We start from the raw sequence: 21,892 nt of genomic DNA on the forward strand, positions 1-21,892 counted from the left end.
AATGGTGCTTCTGAAGGCACAACTGAGACAGACAGGGAGAGTCTGCACAAGTGACTTGCTCAAGGCCACATGTGAAGCGAGGCAGCGATTCACCTCTGCGGCATCTCTGGTGCTTTACTCCCTCCTGTCCCACCCCTGCGAACGCACGGGTCCAAACATATTCTGACCCAGGCTGCTGGGAGTCATTTCCCACCCTCTGCACTGGGGCAAAGTAAATGCCAAATAGGCAGCAAGGGGGGCTCAAAGCAAAGGTACCAGTGTAGTGTCACCCGACTGAACTGCGATTCTCTTGCTGATCTGCAGCACGACCCTGCAGTGGCCTCTCTGCCCCAATTCATCTGCCTGGCTGTAAAATGAGAGAGCTGGTAACACTGAGCCGCTGTGCTCCTGCGTGGCTGGTGCGGGTTGCTTAAACAAGGGCTGCATAAAGGTCTGAAAAAGTGCTGGGAGGCTTCATATGATGAGAATGTCTCTTGAGTCAGTCTGCTGACTTTTAGGGACTCAGGATGCTGCCTTGCTCTTCAGTACACGCTGCTGTCACTTGGGGGCCCCTTACATCCTCCTTCTCATCTGCCACAGGATTTGGATGGAGCATGCTGAGAGCAGCCCGCTTTTCTTCCAGCAAGAATTAATTATTTCACAGACCATTCAAGATTCTGATAAATGAAGCGTGTCTGGATATCATTTTAGAGTAGTATCTGTAGTGAAATCAGAACTTGTAAAAATTGGGAAAATACATAGGACTTGTCTGTGTTTTGCTTTGTTGCCAGGTTAATTGTTGTTGCTTGTGGTATGATTAAAGGGTCTGACTGAACACAAAAATATGTCATGCATAAGTGGGATTTTAATGAAATAATTCTTCCCTTAAAATAAAATTATTTTTAATAGAAGATAGCAAAATAAAGAAATTCTTTATCACTCTTTTTTTTTTTAATTAATTATTATAGGTAATGAAAATCCAAATTGAACCTGATTGGCCTTGGTTTTGCACTTGATAAAATAGATTGATTTTTTTCTCTTCCTTGAAATTGCTAAAACAGGCAAGGACAAGAGGAAGAGCCTTACAAAAATCTCACCATTGGGGCAGTTTACACGGTTAATTTGCATACAGTTACCCAAAAGGTTTTTGGAAAATGTTTCTGCTTGGTGAGATGCCGAAGGGGGAACACCATCTTCCAGAACAACCATTGTTAATGTCCTTTCAGTATGAGAGAGCTTTCACCCTCCTGGTGCTCCCTGTTGACTTGCTGCCAGCTGCTCGTGTATGTAATGTAGATGGGTATGCTTAAAATCCTTTCTCATATATGTAGAAATCGATGGTTTGTACAAATACAGCACTATCAGCATATATGCCCCATATGTGCTGCAGTTTGTAATGTCAGTGAGCACAGGGAAATGAGGATCGGAGCTATTTTAGAGGATGCCAGAGAAAGGACAGAGAAATGGAGAGATTTATTTGTTTGGATAAACCTCCCTGTTACTGAATTGCTTCAATGCTGCACCTGTTTCGTGTTCTTCCTCTCTTTCTCTTTTGCTGCTTCTTTCATTGCAGCTTTCCAAATATGTAGGCAACAAAAAAACACAGCCGGTGAAATGGAAGATTACAATTATGCATCAGTATTCCTGTAACGCGGCTGCTCAGTAATGTCCCCTGGGAGTGTTACAATGAATATCTGACATTAATTGGCTCAGTACCTGTATGTCTGACCTTGCAGAAATTTAATAGATCAATTCTACATGTTGTTTACTGATAAAGAAAACTTCTTCAGGGCAGGGGCTGCATCTTTGGACATGTGTGTACCACACTGACGACCAGAAGCAGCAGACTCACTGGGTCTTGGAATAAAGAATAAAATAATAGACAGAGGGATCATAAAGTGGTTTCTCTCCCTTGTTTTGCCAAGATCTGTTCCTCAGCAAATTTTTAGCCCACTTAAAGTCTTTGTCACTGGCAGGTACTGCACACTTGATGCACAAATGCTGTTTTTTCTCCTTTTCAGTAGTACATGTATTGCCTTCATATGTGTGTTTGACATACTGAACGATATAACTAAACCAGGTCAGAACGACAGAGGCAGCTACTACTGGCTGTACTTGTGTTGCAACAGCCGCCTCTTTCATGTCACTCACCCTGCAGTGACTGAACCTGCCAGGAGGATGAGGATGTCGCAGGGGGCTGGGAGCCGCTCTTCAGCAGTCGCTGGGTCTCAGAGGGCCCTGCTCGGTCAGCAGCAAACCCCCCTCTCCCGCGCCGCTCAGTCAGCTGGCTTTAGCTGCTCTGGGGATGCGGGCTGCGTGTGCAGAAATGGGTGATTGTTCAGCTCCCTTCCCTTTCAGGGAGAGGAGAGGGAGGAAGTCAGTGTCCAAATCGCAGCTTAGCCGAGATTCACACACGGGGCGGCCACTGGGCTTAACTTTCTGTGGGGGTGTTTGTTTCCTCAAGTTAAAAAGCTGTTGAAAAGGAGGGAGATCTGTACTTTAAGAGATGCTCAGCGGCATACACCGCACGCCTGTCCCGCTGGGTTTATTGCCTTTGTTGAAGCACAGGAGAGCATCTTTACAGAGGTGTGTTCCGCTTCTCTATTACTGGAGTGCTCGGGAGCGCTTGCCGCCTTCTGACTATTGTTGCCTGTCCCCTGATTTATTTGACCGGCGGCTGGGAATTACACAAGCCAGCACCTCGGGGACAGGGAAACCCGCACACACCCAGCGCCCCCCCCCCCCCAACACACGATGCCGAGTGCCGCTCCCAAAGGAAGCCCGTTCCTCCCCGCTGCCCCGCAGTGCAGAGAGCCCCCTCCTCGCCTTAGGCCTCGGGCGGCGGGCACTGACCGCGCTCTGTCTCTCTCTCTCTCTGTCGCTCCCCCCCGTTCCCCCCCCCCCTCCCCTGCGCACGGAAGGCGGCCGATGGCGGCGGCGGCGGCGGCGAACGGGCGCGGGAGGAGGCCGGCGCGGCGCTGGTGCTGCGGAAGGTGTGGTCACGCAGCCCGGCCCCCGAGCGGCGCGGGAGGTAAGGCTTCCGCGGCTCCGGGAGCGCGGCGCTGGGCCGGCCGCCACGGGCTCCGCGCCGGCCGCCGGGCGGGAGGGCGGACGGGCGGGCGGCGGCGGCGGCCCCCCGGGGGGGGCGCGCCTGAAGGGGGGTGGGGGGGCGGGAGCGGGTGGCCATGGGGAGCGGCAGGGTGCGGGTGCCCGAGGCGCTGGCGGGCCGCGGCGGGGAGCGGCCGCTGCCCACCTTCGACGTGCCTTACTTCAAGTACATCGACGAGGAGGATGAGGAGGACGAATGGAGCAGCCGCTCGCAGTCGTCCACCGAGGATGACTCCGGGGACTCTCTGCTTTCCGACAGATACGTGGTGGTGTCGGGGACGCCGGAGAAGATTTTGGAGCATCTTCTCAGCGACCTGCACCTGGAAGCCGCCCAGGACAAAGAGACCGGTAAGAAGCGAGCCCGGCGGGGAGGCGGCAGCGGCCGGGGCAGCGCCGGTCCCCGGGCAGGAATGGGGGAAAGGTCCCGGTGGTACCAGTGCCTCCGATGCCGGCGGGGGGGGGGGGGGGGGGAGGTCGCTCCCGGGCGCCCCCGGCCGAGAGGCGGCTGCCAGCCCGATGGCAGCGTGGGGAGCAGCCGTGGGCGGGCGGCAGTCGGGGGGTGGGGGCAGAGCGGGGCGCCCGGCCCCGGACAGGCACGGCAGCACCGGGCCGAGCCGCTCGGCAGCCGCCCGGACTTAGCAGCAACTTGCGCCGGGTTTATGTTCGGCTTTCGCTGCCGCCCGCTTCGTACCTCGCCCGTCTTTCTTCAGGCTGAGGCTGCCATTCCTCGTAGCCTGCAGCAGTGATTATATTGATCCGAATACTTGCTGTGCACCTCAGCCTCCTGGCTAACTACTCGTCTTGCCACCACCCCAGTACTTTGGCACATGTTCCGTTTCATAAGCACGGCTTATAAATTTCCTCATAACCCAGGGCACAACGTAGCGCCCAATGCTGTACTTGTGTGACTTCAACCAGAGACTGTAGTTTGCTCCAGCCTAGAGCAATTATTACATTGATCGGGCTACTTGACATGCAGTTTAATTTTCAGCTGGATCTCGTGGCTGTATGCACAGCTTGCTGACACCAAGAGCTCCTGGGGTAGTTTATCAGAAGCGCCTGCAACCTGCAATTCATAGATAGTTTTAATGAAAGCGACCAGGCTGGTGAGATTTTCGGAGGTCCCGAATACCGAGGAGCTGAGGAAGGCTGTAAATGGAGGTGTGCATTTGGTCGTTCCCAGTGGGGTTAAGATGCATACTGCTGCCTGTATATATCTTTCTCTGCAAATGAGATTACTGAGAATAAACACACTTTAATCCTTTTAAGTGACTGAAAATATAAATAACATCTGTGATTCCCCGAGGAACCTCAGGATTGGGTTCTCTTGAACAAGTCATTAGTTTAATGTGGGACAATAGGCATATTCCTCGTGCTGATGTGTGAATGCCCCGAAGAAACGTATAGAGTGTCTGCTGATGATGTTATTACGGTGTTTCTAGTGCAGCTTTTGTCTGCCTAGACATTAATATTTAGTGCAGAGAGAGGCTGTGATTGTTTTCTTTCCGCAGATGCCCTTAGACTAGTTTTGGGTGTAATTTACTTGAGCCAGCTCTTTGGCAGTGTAGTGAGGGTCCTTCTTTGGTCCTTTAAGGTCAAATGTAGGATCCAGAACAAGTTTCCCCATTAATGTTTGTCATATGCAGATTGAGGGACATTAGCTGCCCGTCTTTATAGTCTGCCTCATCTTTTTTTATAAGCTCACAATCTTGCTGGAAAACAATTAGACTTCCACTAGTGATAGGCATTATATTTTAGTGTTTATAAGTACAAAGCACTCCTTACATAAAGCATTAGATGCTGTATACATCCTCAAGTATGCTACCTTTCCCTTCTTTTCTCTTTGCTCTCTCTCCCCTCACCTGCAGACTGTTCATAAGCCTGTGCTTATTGTTATGGAGAGGCTGGTAAACTGCCCTCAAAACAAATGCTAAACCGCTACTTGCCTGGTTGTTAGCAGATGGTAATGTATTTAAAGGTTGACTGGCTTCCCCTCACCTCTTCTGCCTTATCCTGACTCCTTTTAGAATGAGACAATTAGCTCTGCCCTGTAGCCAGGGTTAACTGGATCCCAGGGACATAACAAAGTAGCTGTGGCTTCAGTTTTTTGCCATCACAAAGAAGTGTGCTAAACCTTGCCCAGCGGCCCTCCACGTCCTCAAGGGTGGTTCATCACACACTGTTTTCTTCTGACTTTACTAATCTGGTAATATAGAACTTCGTCAAAATAAAAGGCTCTGGGAGTTATGTTTCCTGATATTTTATGTGGCAGATGCCCCTGTAATGGATTTATCAGCCTGTTTTGCAGACTCAGTGGCATTTGACATGAGGAAGTACGGGATATCAACTGTAAATGTGTACATCTTTGTGTGTGCACCTGAAGGCATCCTTCTGCTGTTTGTGTGCTTGGATTTGCTGTTCTTTGTATTTTTTGTAGTTTCAGTCTGGCCCATCTAAGAGGACGCTTGAGTTACAAAGTCCCGCAGGCTTGTGTTTTAGCAGGCATAGCTTTGTGGAACATAAAAGGACGATGTTGTTGTACCCAGCTGCTGCTCCTGCTGTCGCTTTGCCAGTTCCAGGATGACTTCCCCGGCCTCCTGCTTTCCCTGCAGCCGCCAACCCGGTTTGCTTATTTGTGTCTGTAAAGAACATGAGAAAGAGCTGTTCTTACATACGCTGGTGCGCAGGGGGCTGTTGTTCTGTTTGACCCTTTGCACTGCTTCCCAAGGACGGATGCTCTGCATGTTTTCATTCCCACCCTTTGTATAACAAATCATAACTGCAACCCTGTATGGTCATTAAAATAAAAATCCACTATTTCCTGGGGCTAGCATGGTCATGGAGCACTGCTTTTTATAAACGCTGACATGGCTGAATGATGCGCCATGGATTGCTCCCAGCCATCCTCCATTTTCTAGCCCAAGTCAGCAGGTACTGCTTGCAGCTGGAAGAGTAAAGGGAAGCTTTGGGGCTGGTCTGGAATAAATCTAACTGGGGTCCAGCCCAGGCCTCAAGCCTCACTTCAGCTGCTGCTAAACCTGTAGCAAGATACCTTAAGCACTCTGCTGCAGCATCCTCTGCTATAATAAGCAGGTGGGGACCCAACCTAAAGAGTTGTCCCATTGTCTGTGATATGGCTGAACACTTCTACAGCAACCAAAGACAGTGAAGAGGACACGGCAATGTGCACAGCTAGACTAGTCTATTGCTCAGATGACTTCTGTAGGCAAGGATGTCTTGAAAGCCTGAGGTTTGCAAGACATTTTAAGCTTAATGTACTTAATAACTGCTTAATGACTGAGGGTTTTCTTGTGATGACTATGTCAGGGAGTCTTTGCGAGTTCTTGTGGCATCATCGTAAATTTGGGTTTGCAAGTAACAAAGGCTTGCCAACCTTCCATCTCAAAGGGAGAAAGTTTTCATCTTGCTGAGTTATTATAATCTGTAATGTACCAACACCCAAGAAGACTGTTCTTGTTTCTTACCATGAGATGGGTGGAAATTTTAAATTTCTGTAATGAACAACTTTCTGAGTCATCTCTAAGGTTGTTGGAATCACTGGGGAATGTCTGCTGAGTGTGTACATTAGGGGGCAGTTTGAAGTGCTAAGAATTGAATAGGGTGAGACAATTCAAATATGTCAATATCCAGGCAAAAAATGCAAGGCATACCTCCTGGGCGAATCCTCATCAAGGATGGGGATTTGAACAAGTAATCTCCAAGAGGCCAAATCTTAGTGTCTCGGGATGGGATCTCTAATCCCTTCCGCAAAAGCTTTTATTTTGTGGGCATTAGCAGCATTTCCTTCTCTGGATGTTATCCTGATCTAGTCTTTGGAGTATCCTCTGACTGATCTCTATTCAAACATACTGTCTTGCCTCGTGGTGGTTTCATTCAATGTTTGGCAGCCTCTGGAAGGACACAGTGATCATCACATCCACTGCTACTTTTCCAGGCCTGCCTGGATCCCTCACACCACTTCCTTCAGGCCACTGGGTCATCTCTCTCAGGCAACTTAAGCAGAACATTGCTGAACCAGAAGATAATCTCCCTCATCACTTCTGATGACACTACCTGCCTTTTACCTCCCTGCTGTGGGATTAATTTTAGGGAATGAGTAGGGAGAAGAAAAGATTGATTTGTGAAGGTCTTTGAGAGCAAGAAACAGTGGGAAATGGGAGATCTGGAGAAAGGATGTAAATGAGGAATGGCATGACTGGAGCAATGTGATGGTGTTGGTCTTAACTGATGTAGCTTTTCAGTGGTCTGGGTGAAAGGGATTGTGGCAAGGCGGAGAGGCGTGGCCCTTCTGTTAGGCTATGACAGAAGTAAAGATGGAAAATGATGAAAGGCTTGGAGAAGGGTTAATGAGGCAGAAAAAGAGGATGAATCCTCATGACATAGCTAAAACAGATGCAGAAAGGGGTTAAGTATGGTATGGATTTCTTAGGAGTAGGAAAAATAAGGAGTAATGACCTTTGTACTGTTCTGTGTCACCTTTTCCAGGACTGTGTATGATGCTTGACTTAATGGGAACTCTCCTCTGTCACACAGAAGCAGTTTTAGCTTTAGGATCATAGCATAACATCTAGGAGGGGCCTTCAGGCCATGTCTGTTTGTCCTAGAAGTGCTGTGTAGTAAGGGTTGCTTCTGTTTAATCCATTCTGTTTCTACACTTGCACCAATAACACTGTTTTGATGTTGGGTAGTGACACCTTCTGTGGAACTGTGCGTGACCTTTTAGGAGAATGGTAGTGTCTTGCATGAGCTGATAGTAGTCATCTGCTAAATGATGTTGCAGAAAAGGAATATAGCTCTGCTTTTTCTAGATGTTGTCTTCTGTTTAATAATCTAAGAAAAAAAAGCTGATTGCTTTTTGATATTTTTTGTTTGTTTGTTTCTTAGCTATAAAGGATGTTAGGGCTTCTGCTCACTGTGCTTTATTACTCGTGAGTAGAAGGTGTTAAAAAATGTACCCCTGTGACTGCCACACAATCAACCTAAGTGTATCTGATGCATGTGGACTGGTGTCAAGGAGAATAAATGTTTGCCCAACGCTTTGTGATCCTATCTTCCAGCTTTTAGGATAGTGAGAATAAATGCCTGCTAGCCCTTACTCTCACCAGTCCTTTATAATGAAATGTTGTCTGTCATAATTTTGAGAGATTTTTGTAAACTTTTCCCAAAAGTCTTAGGAAGACTTGGGGAATTGTGTGGGCTAAACACATATTACTGCCATGCCCATAGGAGAGGCATAAGAGTTTAGCAGAGCGCATGGAGCAGTATCGGTGTAAGATTAGCAGAAAAGCTAAAATAATAATTTCTCTCAGTGTGAGAGAACCTGGGGAGGTTCTCACACAGGACCATTGCTTCATGCAGCATGAGTCTAAACTGTCTCGAATTGGAGTGTCAGTAGATGTAGGTTTAGAATAAATCAATAAAATGAATGGTAACAAATCACCAGGATCAGATGTTACTCCCCAAAGACTTCTAAAGGAACTCAGATATGAAATTGCTGAACTCCTAACAGTGGTGTGTAATCTATCATATAAATCAGCTTCAGTGGCAGAGGAAGGTGGAAAATGTGATGCCAATTAAAAGAAATGGTTCTATTTGGGAACATCTAAGCAATGAGGTTGTCATTTTACCAATACATTATCCCAACATAAACTGGTGCTGTAGTCAAAAGAAGCAGCTTAGCCGTCCCTGACCACTCATTCCTGCTGCTGCACTGGTCCCTCTGTGCCTCTACAGCCTGTCATGTGATTCTGTAGCAGACCCAAGTAGGGAGCAGGTCCTTGTTAATATCAACCTAAGAAATACTAAATTATTAGTTTTAAGACAGATCAGTCTCCTGATCCACTTAATCTGTCAGTGGCACAAAGTTTGCTCCTGACACAGGGAGAGGGTAGCAGGGAGTGGGAGATGGTGCAGATAGGTGAGGACTGGTGCCTTTAGCAGCTGGACTTGCTTGCAGGAGTTTGATTAGATGCAAAACTTCAGCATAAAGTTATGACTGTGCTGGGAAATTGGGTGGCAGTACAGTAAAAGTAGAAGGAAGAAATGCATGCAGAAATATTGTACTGAGGGAAGGGAAATATTTGTGGGTTTTTTTTTCAGAGATAAGTCAGATCTTGTGTATCCTGTAGAGCTGTTAAAGATTTGAAGGAGTATAAGGGTATATATGGTCTGGTCTGCCTATATCTTACATTTGTATTTCCAGAATGATTTTGGTAAAGTCCCTTGCTAAAAAGCCTTAAAGAAATTGAAAGATCCTTTCAGTAAGGATGAAGATGCTTTTCAGGACTGATGATGATGACTTAAAAGAGAGAAAACTAAAGGTAAGAGTAAATTGTCAGTGTTTAAAATGAAGAGAAGTCACCATTGAAGACTGGGTGCTGCTGAATGTGGGATGAAAACTGAGGAAACAGCATATGCTGATAATATGGTTGAGGGTCTCATGATAAATGAAGCCATGGCTTCACCTTTGGTAGCCATGCAAGGTTATGTTCTTGTACACCCTATTATCCCACCTCTGACTGCTTGTTTGAGCTGTCGTGTTGTCCTGTTGTCATACTGACAAACTTTACTTAAGTGTCTCTGCAAGGTGAATTAGATCAGGAAGCTGATCCAACTCAAAAATAACCTCATGAAAGTAGTAAGAATGGGGCAGTGTAGGACTGGGAAAATAAGTTGAGAGTGGTCCCCCTCAAACCAGCCCTGTGGCTGAAAAAAGATGAAAGGAATAAAAATCTGCATGACTGCGTGATAAAATTGCAGATGAGATCTAAGTTTGAAAAATGCAAAGTAATGCATTTTCTAACATGGAGAAAAGGAAATCCTTATTATACATACTCAGCAGAGGGGCTGAATTGGCTAATATCATGCATAAAATAGGTCTTTGGAGATAGCGTGGATAGTTCTTGGAAATTTTTGATCAGCGTTGATCAAAAAGGCAAACAGTATTTGAGACGATTAGGAAAGAAGATGAGCAAGAACCGTAGTTATACCATCATATAACTGTGTAATATGGTATGTATAATATGGTTCCTTCTTCTCCCCTAGATCAGTAAACTTGTAAATGAACTATAAAAAGCTTGGAAAGGGCAGCAAGGGTGATAAGAAGTATGGATTAGATACATCTAAGAATAAATAGTCTAGGTCTGGTCATCATAGAAAAGCAATTTCTATAAAGAAGGCATATGGTGATCTATGAGACTATGAATTGTGTGGCAAGGGAGTATAGAAAGATTATTCATTGTTTCTCATGCAGGAAGTGTTCTGTAACACAGTGAAATTATTTGGTTTATAACTAATAAAGAGAAGTTATTTTCTGATATGATGCACATCTAAAATGTGAAACTCATTGTTGTGAGGATTTTCTGGAAGACAAAGATTGGAAGGGTTTAAAAACAAATAAGGCAAAATTCTGGCAAAAACTCCATCACTGATATAATTTCCCATTTGAAAAGTCTACACTGCCAGTTGCTGGAAGCTAGGAGGGTGTATCAGAGAAAGATAACTCTGTATTTGTCCTTTTTCTTAGGTTTTTTCTTCCCCTGGGCATCCTCTGTTGGCTGTCAAAGACCTGGTTCTATTTTATGGAGATCCTCGATCTGATCCAGTGTGTCACAGCACATTGCAGTTTGGAAGCAGTTAATCAGAATCTAAGGTTATAATAAGATACTAGTTCCTTCAGGTAGGACAACTGAGCGAGTTATCAGTTCAGTTGGCAGCAGACAGTGAACAGTTTTCTGCTGAATGGCTTTGCAAATGGCATGGTGGGGCCTGGAGCTGGGACAAGAGAAGCAGGAGCCCTGGGGATAGCATGAGGTTGGGACCAAGGCTGCTGGCAGTGACACTGCTTTCTGCTCAGATGGGAAGATCTGACATTGTCCAGTTGTCCTCCTGTTCATTGCCATGTAGCCCCTTCTCCTCTGCTATACTTGGTTTGACCTTGTGCCAAGTAGAAGTAGATCTAATATCTTACTAGTTTGGTTTTGTTTTTTTTTTTCCTTCCCCCTTAGCTAGGATTATTTTCTGTCACATTAGTGAGCTGAATCAGCTTGCAGAAGGAGTGCCATGTCTGGGGTTCACTGCAGACAGCATGTCACACGCAGCAGTGCCTAAGCTAATAGGAAATGCCAGAGAGGAGAGTATGTCTAAGATGCTGTCTCCTGGCAGGAGCTCAGACAGTTATTTCTGGGAAATGAGGACTTGGAGCCTGAGAAAGGTTTTGGGTCTTTTTTTTGTACTTGGGCACTAAAGCCTGTTTAGGACAAACTTCTGGAAAGGCAGAGTCCAGGAATGCTGCTCCTGGATTGTCTCACCATTATATCCAATGACTGGGAAACTAGAGGCAGCATGAGGAATGAACATCCTTAGTGATCAGGACTCTCTCTGTAGGCACTGCTGGTATTTTTTCAGTTCATCACAACAAATACTTTTCATGATGTAAGCACGCTTAGCAAAGTAGACCTTTTCAAGAAGGGAAAGGAACTGAGGTAGTCATCAGACAAACACATGGTTTCAGCATGCACAGGAGCACCTAGGCACCTTTGGACATCTTAATCAATTTTTTTTGTACCCTGTGCAAGAATAGCTTGGGGCGATGGTAGGGCCCAAAGTGTTTAATGAGTTTTGTGTTTGAGTCAAATTTGTAGAAGAAAAAGCTACCCATTATATATGATAGTCAATTGGACCATAGTATTCTTAGTTCCTCAGTAATTACAGTTCCTGTAATCCAGTGGTTCATTATAGCTAGTTGTCACTTTTTGCTATGTGAGAAAGTGATAAGGAGCTGTCATGAAAGCCTGGTGTGAAACCATTTATTATGAAGATGTGCATTGCAGACAATATGAGGGGTTTTGATGATCTTAGTGGTTTAAGCAGAAAGGAATTGGGAAGTACAGGTCTGGCAGGAGAACTTTTTTGGGAGAGAAAATCAATAATTTTCTTCTGACAGTGAAAAAGGCTTTTAATTTTTATATTTTTTTAAGTCGTGAAAGGCAGAATGTGTTAATGTGTTGTACTGCAAAATAGACTTGGGTGTTACAAACGTTTTGGTGAGGTACCTGAAAGACAAGTTGTTTTGACACTGGGAATTTGGTAAGGTGTCTGGAAAGCTAATGTGACATTGAAGAGTTTTAATCAGTTATTTGTAAAATCTCTTGTGCTCTAATGACATTGGAAGTCTAGGTGGTACGATTTATCAAACCAGTGGAGTAAGTATTTCAAATATATGAAAGGATATATGGTCATATATATCTCTAAATTAACAGATGCATTAAGTAGCTGAGATTTATAAAGAGACATGTTTGTATATTTGAGAAATACTTCTGTAGAACTTTTTTCAGGATGGTGCTTTTGATAATTCCTGATTGTCTGGTGGTGTTAAGCCAAGAAGTATGGAAGGGATAAAAAATACTTGTAAGGTTTTGTTTTATAAAAATACTTGTATTTTAGTGATAAAAAGAGTAGCAGAGATTGCCTCTTAGTTTCTGCATTAGTCTGAGTCCAATCACTTGAGTGTGGCTTGTCAGCATCAAATCTAGCAGAAATAACTAGTGTTCCCAGGTCAGAAGGCTGGGACTGAGGGCCATAAAGGCAAAAAGAAAAACTGAGTTGCTGCATAGTGGTGATGCTAGAGATCTCTCTCGATAGGGGAGATGTTATCTTAGAAGTACACCAGCCACTTGTGTTGATTCCCATCTGGCTTAAACAGTGCACTGGAGGTTGGGTCGGTTCGATGGCTGCAGGTCTGGAGACGAAGCAGGCCAGATCCCTCTGTTGCAATTAATGTCATGCTGGCTCTAGTGAGCTGTAGGAACATCAAAAGCAAAGGAAGTCAATGTTGACTTGGCAAACAGTCATAACCAGTTTCTGAAATGAGTCTAAACTGTGGCAACTCTTACTGAGTTCTGTCTACTGGAGATCCATTCCCCTGCAGCAGTGGGATCAAACCAAGTGTGAAATGTATGAAGGGAGAGGACAACCCCTACTGTGAAGGTGACACAACTTTCTAGATCCTCTCAGCCCCCAGATACAGCCCTGTCCTCATGTTTTCCCAGAATGTGTCTCATTGAAGCTGACTGGTGATAAAACATACTGAGTTATCTCAAAGCTGCTGTTTCTAGTAGAGGAAAAGTGAGACCTGATTTATAAGAGGGTAGTGTAAGAGGAATAGCAACAGATGGTGTGGGGGATGGCAGGTCAGTTAACTGTGAGAGTAGGAACTGGAAATGCAAAACTGAAATATCAGTGTTGCTGCTTCGTATGAAATGTATGCATGTCCTGTTCCTTCAGTGGGAGTCATAGACCATGCAGTCCTTCGGGAACCCCAACCATGGGGTCCTTCACCACAGGTCTCCCATCTTTCCTGGGTATTTACTCCTCACCACTTAACGTTGTTCTTTTCTTCCTTTTTAAGGCTTTTTACTGTCAAACCCTGGCCTGCAGACTGTTGAAAAACTGGACACTGTCTTCAGTACTCGCTTTTTGTGTTCCTTTTCCACAACACAGAGATTCGCTGGCATAAGTAGGGGTGTTTGTCCATTAATGACTCCTGTGTTGCTATTAGCACTTAGTGTGATGGCTGTTAAGTTGGAAGCTCTTCTCAGAATACAGCAAAGCACTCCTTCCCAAGAGCAGACTCTCTGTAATGTTACAAAACTCGGAGATGGTGCTCCGAAGTTCAGATTTTTTTGGGGAAGCTTTCACAGAGTGGGGGAGTTTTTATGGGAGAATGCTGAGAACATAAAACTGTATCTTGACATATTTTTTGCATCTTTGAGTCTGAGAATACAGTTCACGTGCTGTCTTCAGGGTTTGAATTCCAGTCTTTCCAGTGCTCAAAGTTGCTATAATACAAAGATTTTCTTGTGAGATTAACGTTTTTTTGAGGAATATAAAGAGCGTGTTCATTCTCTACCCACAGGGTGGAAGGATGGATTCACTGAAGACCTGTGCTTTGAGCTTGTGTATTAAGAATCTGAAAGAAATCTGTTCTTCAAAGCTGCTTTTTTCCCCTTTTGAACTAAATTTACTCTCATTCTGTTAATTCCTCCTTCCCCCGCAATCCTTCTTAACATGCCCTGAGTTCAAACGGTTTCACGGTGTTATGGAAGTGGCAGCCTTGGTCTTTTTGGTCTCTTTTGGCTATAGCCAAACTACAATTATCGTTACTTTCCTAACCTCCCTGTCATGCTGTCTGTTACTACTGTTAGGTGATAACTTTGTTGTACGGTGTGCTGATGCAGTTGTTTTCTTTCCCACCTTGCCATTTTCTGTAAATCCCCGTGCTTGGAGGACACCCAGGGAAATTAAAAACAAAAAGTCACAACCCAAGGTCTATTTGTGAACCATTAATTGGAATAGATTTCTGCCTGTTCCCTGATGCATAGTGCCTGATCAGGGTTTCTGTGGGCTCTTAAGACCTCCCTTAATAGCTGCCAACACTGAGCTGCACTACAGCACCGAATCCCTCTGCTTACTGTGTAGTTGAATAAATGCAATTGCTTGAAAAAGCCTGTCTGTGGCATTGGCAAACTGGTACCAACACGTTCCAGATTATCAAGTGCAGCGGAGCTCTGCTCTGCCTTGTCTTAATGCTGGCTGCTGCCTTCTCTATCATGTCCAAGGAAAAAAGAGGGGAAAGAGCAGCTGTGGCAGCAGCTACTGAAGGGCAGATTTGCTGTGTGCTGGGTGAGGTTGACAGGGGATTCTGCTGTGGTTTGTGTTACCTTGCTAGGTTTTGATTTTAGTGGGCAAGTCACTAGATCAGCTGTTGGATGTAGGAATAGATGACTGTAGTAGGTATACTTTTGTGGGAGCAGAAGAACCTGTCTAAAAAGGAGATAATAGAGCAGAATGTGCTTGGCATAAATTCAGAAGCTTTGTGCATTAGCTGCAATTGATAAGCTCATAATGCAGGCTTTAAATTGAAGGAAAGGCCTGATCCAGTTTGGTATCAGTTGAGGTATATAACACCATTTAGGAGAGTCTATGTGGTTGGCATTGGAGACAGTTCTGCTTGGTTTTTTAAAGTCAATTTTGATCCTTTCAGAGATTGAAATAGGAGTAAAATTACAGCACTTTGACAGTCAAAGGTTTCTCATGAGATGTCAGTTACCCTCACAGAGTATAGCTGGTTCTGGCGGAAAGAGTTTTTCGGAATAGCCTCAGTTACTGCAATAAAGTAAATTGCTTGTCCCATCTTTTAGACAAGGTGAAAAAGACTGATGTGAGTTGTAGCTGTGGCAGCAGCTCACATCACCGTCTCCTGAGCCAGTCTGAGATCATGAGATGACCTTGTCTCAGTTCAGAAACGTTTGTGAGATCCTTCCGAAACCAGATCGGTACTCTCTCTCTGAAGTGAGTGTGACGGCTTGTTTTCAAGGACACCGAGCACAAAAACATTCTGGGGTGGGAGGACGGGGAATATAGATCAATGTAAATAAAGTGGCAGTGTCGATGGATCTAATTTTGATGGAAGCCAATAATAAAAAACTTGGGCTTTCTTGTGACAGCATTTGGGATGAATTGTGGTTTTATTCCTTTGCTTGAACTTGAGTTTTGTTGGAGATACAAATTGCCAGAATCGGGGATGTATCAGAATCAGGGACTGCTAGAGGCCTTTATACCTCACCATGTATTGCTTTTCAGTTTCTTTTCTTTTTTCTGCACCCTGCATCCCCCTCCTGCCATTATCCCTCCTCCTCCTGCCCACAAGGTTCTACGTTCCTTAAGCAGCCTTTCTTTAACCCTCCCTGCACCCATTTCTTAGGATTTAAGGCTGGTTGATGTCTCTCTAGGAACCACTGCAGCTAAAACCAGAAAGCCAGATACTGGTTTTCTTCTTTCCAAGTTGTGAAATCAGAGCCCCGCCATCAATACAATAATGAAACCCTTGTTGGGTTTCATTCCCTGCCCCGTTAGGAGACTTGTCCAGGGGATTTTGTTTGTTGTTACTGTTAGTACATCATGGGGATGCACAGGCACAAGCTGGAAGCAAACAAACAGCAGTGAAAAACAACCGCAAACAAACAGCATTTGTCAGATCCCTATTGTCAAAGGGGTTTCATTCAAAGTCTTAAAGCAGCAGTGAGCGTGCGGCGTTGCCTCAAAGCATGGCAACCGCCAATAACGGGCAAATGCAAACATTTTGGCTATTAAGGTGACTACAGCTTCTCTTCTTACTGTTGCATTGCTGCTGTAGAGATAACTCTGTAATGGGCAGGTGAAAAATTTCCATCCTGGTATGTGGCAGGGAGGCAACAACTGGATGATTTAGGAATTCAGGACACACACACGCACCCCACTTCCCAGCAGGTGAAATGCCTCCTCACCTTCAGCTGCACAGACACGAACAAAGAGGCTGCGTAGGGACGGCTGAGTAATTCTTAGGACGGGGAAACAGGTGCAGACCTCTGGCCTGCTCAAGCCCAGCCTGACTATGAGGAAGCAGCCCTGGCTGCACTGTGGGCTCCTTGCTGTCCTCTCCCCCCCAACCCAGAGAAGGGGTGTCCCCCTGAGCAGGGCCTGGTAACCAAAGGGACGCTGTCTGCTCCCTCCTTGCTCTCCTTGTGTAGGGCTCTTGGGCCACACACAGCTTGCAAATGCTTTGAGGATGGTGTCTGTGCCAGACCTGCTTGCTCTACCCATCGGGGCTGCTTGGTGGGCAGGGAACCCTTCCCCAGCACAGTGTGAGACATTGGGGAGCCATTGCCATCGTGGGGCTCCCCTGTCCCCTGGACTCCCGAAAGTTTGCTGTGAGCAGAACCCCCAGAACACACACAGAGATTTTGGGATGTGGTCAGTTGGGAAACCTGGGCATGTTGGGTAGGCTAAGTCTAAACCTGTAGGCAGAGGACAGTCTCTGCCAGCTGAAGCTGGGCTTTTCCCATGTGTTCCCCAGACCTTCAGTACTCTCCCACGTATTTCTCTTCTGTTGCAAAGTAGCAAGAAAGCATTTTCCTGATGTCTATCCTGGTGCGTTGTCACTGGGTTGAGGCGAATTTTGTTAGAGTCTCCAGTGTGATGGCCCATCTCTCTAGGCAAAAATTTCGGCATATCTTATGGGCTGCCTGTGCAGCTTATGTAAATATTTTGAACAGTTTTTTTTCTTTGATGTGTGCATACAGATTGTGTTAGTATTAATGTGAATCTGATCTTCCTACTCGCGTGAGGCTTTTGACATGCAGATGGGCCATAGGGCATTTGATTTAACATCTCATTTTAAAGGATTGGATATTTGTTCAGGGAGTCAAGGTTAGTAAGATGCAATTTGGGAAGTTACAACTATGTTCTTGATTACAAAGGAAGATAAATCTTCAATAACAATTTTCTAAAAGTGTCTGCAAAACATGAAAATGCCATCAGCTTTGCAAGAAACTGCTGTATTGGATTCTCTTAACAAATGGAGAACATTCACATCCTCCTAGAGAGTATGGTCATGTAGGTCTGGGATGAGGGAGTTTACAGGAAAGGGCAGGAGCAGTTGTTATTCATAGTGTTAACACGAAGGCCAGCTCCTCTTCTGAACCCCTGTGACTTAGGGGAGTCCTGAGTATGAATCAGGGCAGAAAGACTAGGAAAGTGTGTCATTAGACCATGTACAAGCTCCACTGAGGTCAATGCTTGTCAGGATTTTGTGTTCCTTACTTCAGAGAATGGCAGCTCCATATGATCAATCTCCCAACTGAACAAAAAAAGGCAGCTTTTGTATTAAAATAATTAGATGATGTTAATAGTTTTTGGATACTCTCACTGCAAATGGGAAGTGAATGCACCACTTCCCCTGCTAATCTGTGAATCCAGAGATTCACAGTGTTTGGCTTGACTATTCGTGATTTATTTACATTTTAAAATTCAGACATAGGCATGTGTGTGATGATTTATTCCTCCTTGTAATTGAATACAGTGATTAAATGAGCTTGCATAATGTACTTCATTGTCCTTCTGGGATGTGGGCTGCTGTGTCTTTAAAACAGCAGCTCCTAATGGAATTGATTCCAGCTCCTATATATTTACTGTAATCGGCGATGTGTTTCTAAAAACTTATTTGGAAAATTGCTTTTAAATATATGTTCTTATATAGGAAGTATTTAGCTAGTTGAAGAGTGGTACGTAATCTAAAGTCTTCCTTTAAGATGCTTTGCTACCTTCTCTGACAGTAGCATTACTGTATTTTTACACTTTAGTAAAAATAAATACACACTCGCTATTTTATAACCTCAGAGAAGCTATAGGTAGTGTTACACCTAGCAGAAGTGTCTACTGGGCTGCAGCCGTGGACAAGTGATTGTAGTCTGAGCCTGCCATCATGTAATTGATGATTTTTCAGACTAGCCAGGGATGATGTAAAAAGGATGCTGCTTCTTAGTAAGAAAAAAAATTAAATGGGTTTTTATAATTGGCCTTAATAACTAACTGAATAAACAAAGCAGTTTAATTAAAAACCCCCTTATTTGCAGAAACAAATGCAGAAAGATAATGACTTATCATTTTACATATATACAGGCATTCAGAAGCCACAGTGTCTGTGACTGGTGCTATACAAACACAAAGTAAGAGACAGTGCTCTGCCCTGGGAATTTATAGGGTCAGCTAAGAAGACCCAATAGCCTGGTGCAGCAGAGAGATGGGAAGTCTTGCTAGAGAAACTGGGTGCGGACACAGTTTGCAGAATTTTAAATAAGGAGGATATCTCAGTGATGCTAGTAGTCCCAGTGTTAGAGATTGTATCTTTTAATCAAAAAAACCCGAGTCCTCCCGACGCATCTTGAGGTGCTATCGCTGTATCTCCTTTGGCTGAGTTACTTTATGTCTACAAACATAGCTGTGCTTAATGGCGGCCTTTACTTCAGTGAGACAATAAGTTGTCTCTCTCTTTCTTCCACAGATGCGCTTATTCCCATTACTTATAGAAACACAGTGTCTTTGAGAATTTGTTGCTCTGTCTCAAATTTGATTGAAATTTGTCAACAGGTTCAAAGGTCACAAGGTAAGGGAGAGCAAGACTGACGGACAGTTGGACAGACAGTTCAGTTGCAAAAGCTGTTTTTCTGCGGAGAACAAGAAAGAAGAAGAAATGCTGAAGGAAAGTAGAAAGTATGCTGTTGTTAGCCTATTTAATTTGAAAAGGGTTTGGAAATTTAATAGGGGTGGGTGATTTGCAGTGGGATCACCATCTGAATCTCACAGTTGGTAGTGTTGGCCTCACTGGCAGTAAGCCAAATGCACTGGTATTGTCTGCATGGGACTATGGAGAGATGAGCAGAATGAGAGTGAGGCCACTGGGTTTGTACTCTCAGCCTTTACAGGTACCTCCTGCCTCTGCTGAGCTCGTGTCTGCCTCCCTTTCTCTGTACACGGGAAAAATAAAGCACATTTTATAAAAACTGCTGGCACTTATGGCCAAAAAGAGCTATAGAGGTGAAACGTGGCAGCAAGTGCTAGTCACAGCCAGATGTTGTTATGTGTAGTGGTGAAACATGGTCATGGAGCAGATAAGCCAAGAGGCCCAGTTTAATACAGTATCCTATCTGTTACTGCAGTTTGTGTTTTTTACCTTTATCCTAAACACTGCATTGGATTCACGTATGCTTGTGCAGAAAGGTAGGGTGTACATCTTGGCCAAGGAGATTTCTCTGTGCCCTTTGGAAGTCCAAGGAGCAGCTGGCAGTGTTGATGAAGGGGTAAAAACTGAACAAACAATTTTTACAAGATACAGAATGTACCTCTTGCATTAGATGTTTTCCAGTGTGTGCATGAAAGATATAGTGTCTCATAAGACTTGGAAAAGAAAGATGCAAAAGAAGAAAGCTAGACTATACCACTCCAAAGTTATGCCTGAGAGTTGTATTCTGCATGTGTTTTTTGTGACTAAATCAATAAATAGCACTAAAAATCAAAATAATGGCAAACGTGAATTTTTTTACCTTTAGAAAATTACCCCACTGGGGTTTTCATCCAGTAATTGCTTAATATCCCTGCTTTATTTAACTGAGATAAGCAAGGCTGTCAAATAAAATCCCTGAGTAATTACAGTACAGCTGAACCAAGGGTCTAATGGTGAGCTCCCCAATGAATGTAAATAGTTTGAAAATTATCAGAATAAAGGTGTTCTTTCTCAAAAGTGTAACATTGAACTACTGTGTATTGCAAGCAGCCAAAGATCCTTGCACAAGAGCACAGTTCTGCTGCCATAGGGAAATACACAGGTATTTTAATACTCACAAGCAGCTGAACTCTGGATAATGTCTGTTCCTTGTGTCTTACCCCTGTATGATCTTTAACCATGCAAGCAAGAACCTATGTTATTTCTTTCATTCTCCTGTCAGAATAGGGTTGTACTGACAAACCCGATAGTTTGAAGTTGTTAGATGTTCTTAATACATACACAGACTGTGTACAAGGCATTTTTTTTATTGCTGTCTTCCATTAAGTTGTAATAATGAGAAAAACTGTCTTAAATTACATGTTAACTTGTCACTGGAATGATTTGCGTGTCTCAGTATAGCAAGTACAATTTCAGGTTCATAATTTAAGGACCTATATCATGTAAATAAGTCTACAGTTAATGTAACATTTGTTTTAACTCCACTGTCATGAAATTCATCAGGTTTTTTTGGAACCCATTCACCACACGGGGAAGCAAAATGCAGGTTCCTTATGAGTGCTCTGACACTTGTTCTGTTTTTGTGCTGTGAAGCCATGCTTCACTGCCTCAGAGAGTGGGGAGGAAGGCAGGTGTGGAAATGTAAGATGCAAGTACGGCCCTGTTTTCGGTTTTTGGATTCTTTTGGGTGTTGTGTCCCTGTTGCCATCCTCCTCCCAGGACAAGAAGGTCTCTGCTGTGCATTGTAGGTGTTTAGATACTGCATAAGTTATTTCAGAGGTATCTGAGAAGTGTGCGCCCATCAGCCTGAAGTGTTGTACACCTTGGGGTGAAATGCTGGAAGTGTCATCCTTCAGCGATGCAGTGACACTGTAGTGTGCTAATGCCTGTCTGGGTCTCCTATGGGGTTTGCAAGATATATTCTCTCCTCCTCCTTGCCCCCTGCCCAGCCAGAGCCTGTAACACATCGCAGCCATGCAGCACCTTTGCTGGGCCTTTTGCCTCCATATGTCAGAAGATGTCCACAAGTGAGTTGCTGCTTTTGAGGTTTCATGACAGTGGGCAGCAGCTGCATGTGCAAGACCCTAACCTACTGTGTGTGACCCAGTACACCAAAAATGTCCCACCACTTGACTCAATGCATTGCTCTTTCACATGCTGGAAGAAGTGCATGGTCTGTACATTAGTCTAGTGCATGTTATTGCCATGTTATGCAGAGATTTGGACCAAATCCAACAGTTCTTGCTCAGATGAAAATGCCATCATTCCCTTTGTAAGCAGTTCTGCCAAATCTACAGAAGCTAGGAGTGTTTTGCCAGTGGAGGCTTTTTTGTGCTAGGCTTCCCTGAAGAGATGCTGTGATGTGTATTGCACATGCTCCAGTGCCACATGTTGGGGAGCTTGCACTGCTTAGCATATTTATGATAATTTGGCTCCCAGGGGCAAACAAGATTCTTCTTATATCTCCTTCCCCAGGCCGAAGCACAAAGAAATTTCCCCTTGCTGCTTTGTAGGGGGAAAATAATAGATCAAAGCTTCTCACTAAACACTTTTAAAAATACACAGTGCGGATCCATACGTTTCTATTCCCTCAGGGGACCTATTCCTCTGGTTGGTATGGAAAGCAGTTAGCAGCAGGTGATGGGGATAACACTGCACACTGAAGTGTAGGCATTGCACCTGACC

The 21,892-nt window shown here is 44.5% G+C and overlaps 1 protein-coding gene across 3 annotated transcripts in view; it reads left to right on the forward strand.

Moving 5' to 3' along the window:
* RAPGEF5 (Rap guanine nucleotide exchange factor 5) overlaps positions 1-21,892 on the forward strand; it is a 164,736-nt gene that overhangs the window by 95,392 nt on the left and 47,452 nt on the right. For all 3 annotated transcript variants that reach the window (XM_074862961.1, XM_074862953.1, XM_074862946.1), the window contains exons 10-11: positions 2,901-3,010; positions 3,347-3,435. In XM_074862961.1, coding sequence (XP_074719062.1) covers positions 2,901-3,010; positions 3,347-3,435 — 199 coding nt within the window. The remainder of the gene's footprint in view (positions 1-2,900; positions 3,011-3,346; positions 3,436-21,892) is intronic.

Source organism: Strix uralensis, chromosome 1, assembly GCF_047716275.1.
Source record: "Strix uralensis isolate ZFMK-TIS-50842 chromosome 1, bStrUra1, whole genome shotgun sequence".
Taxonomy (NCBI): domain Eukaryota; kingdom Metazoa; phylum Chordata; class Aves; order Strigiformes; family Strigidae; genus Strix; species Strix uralensis.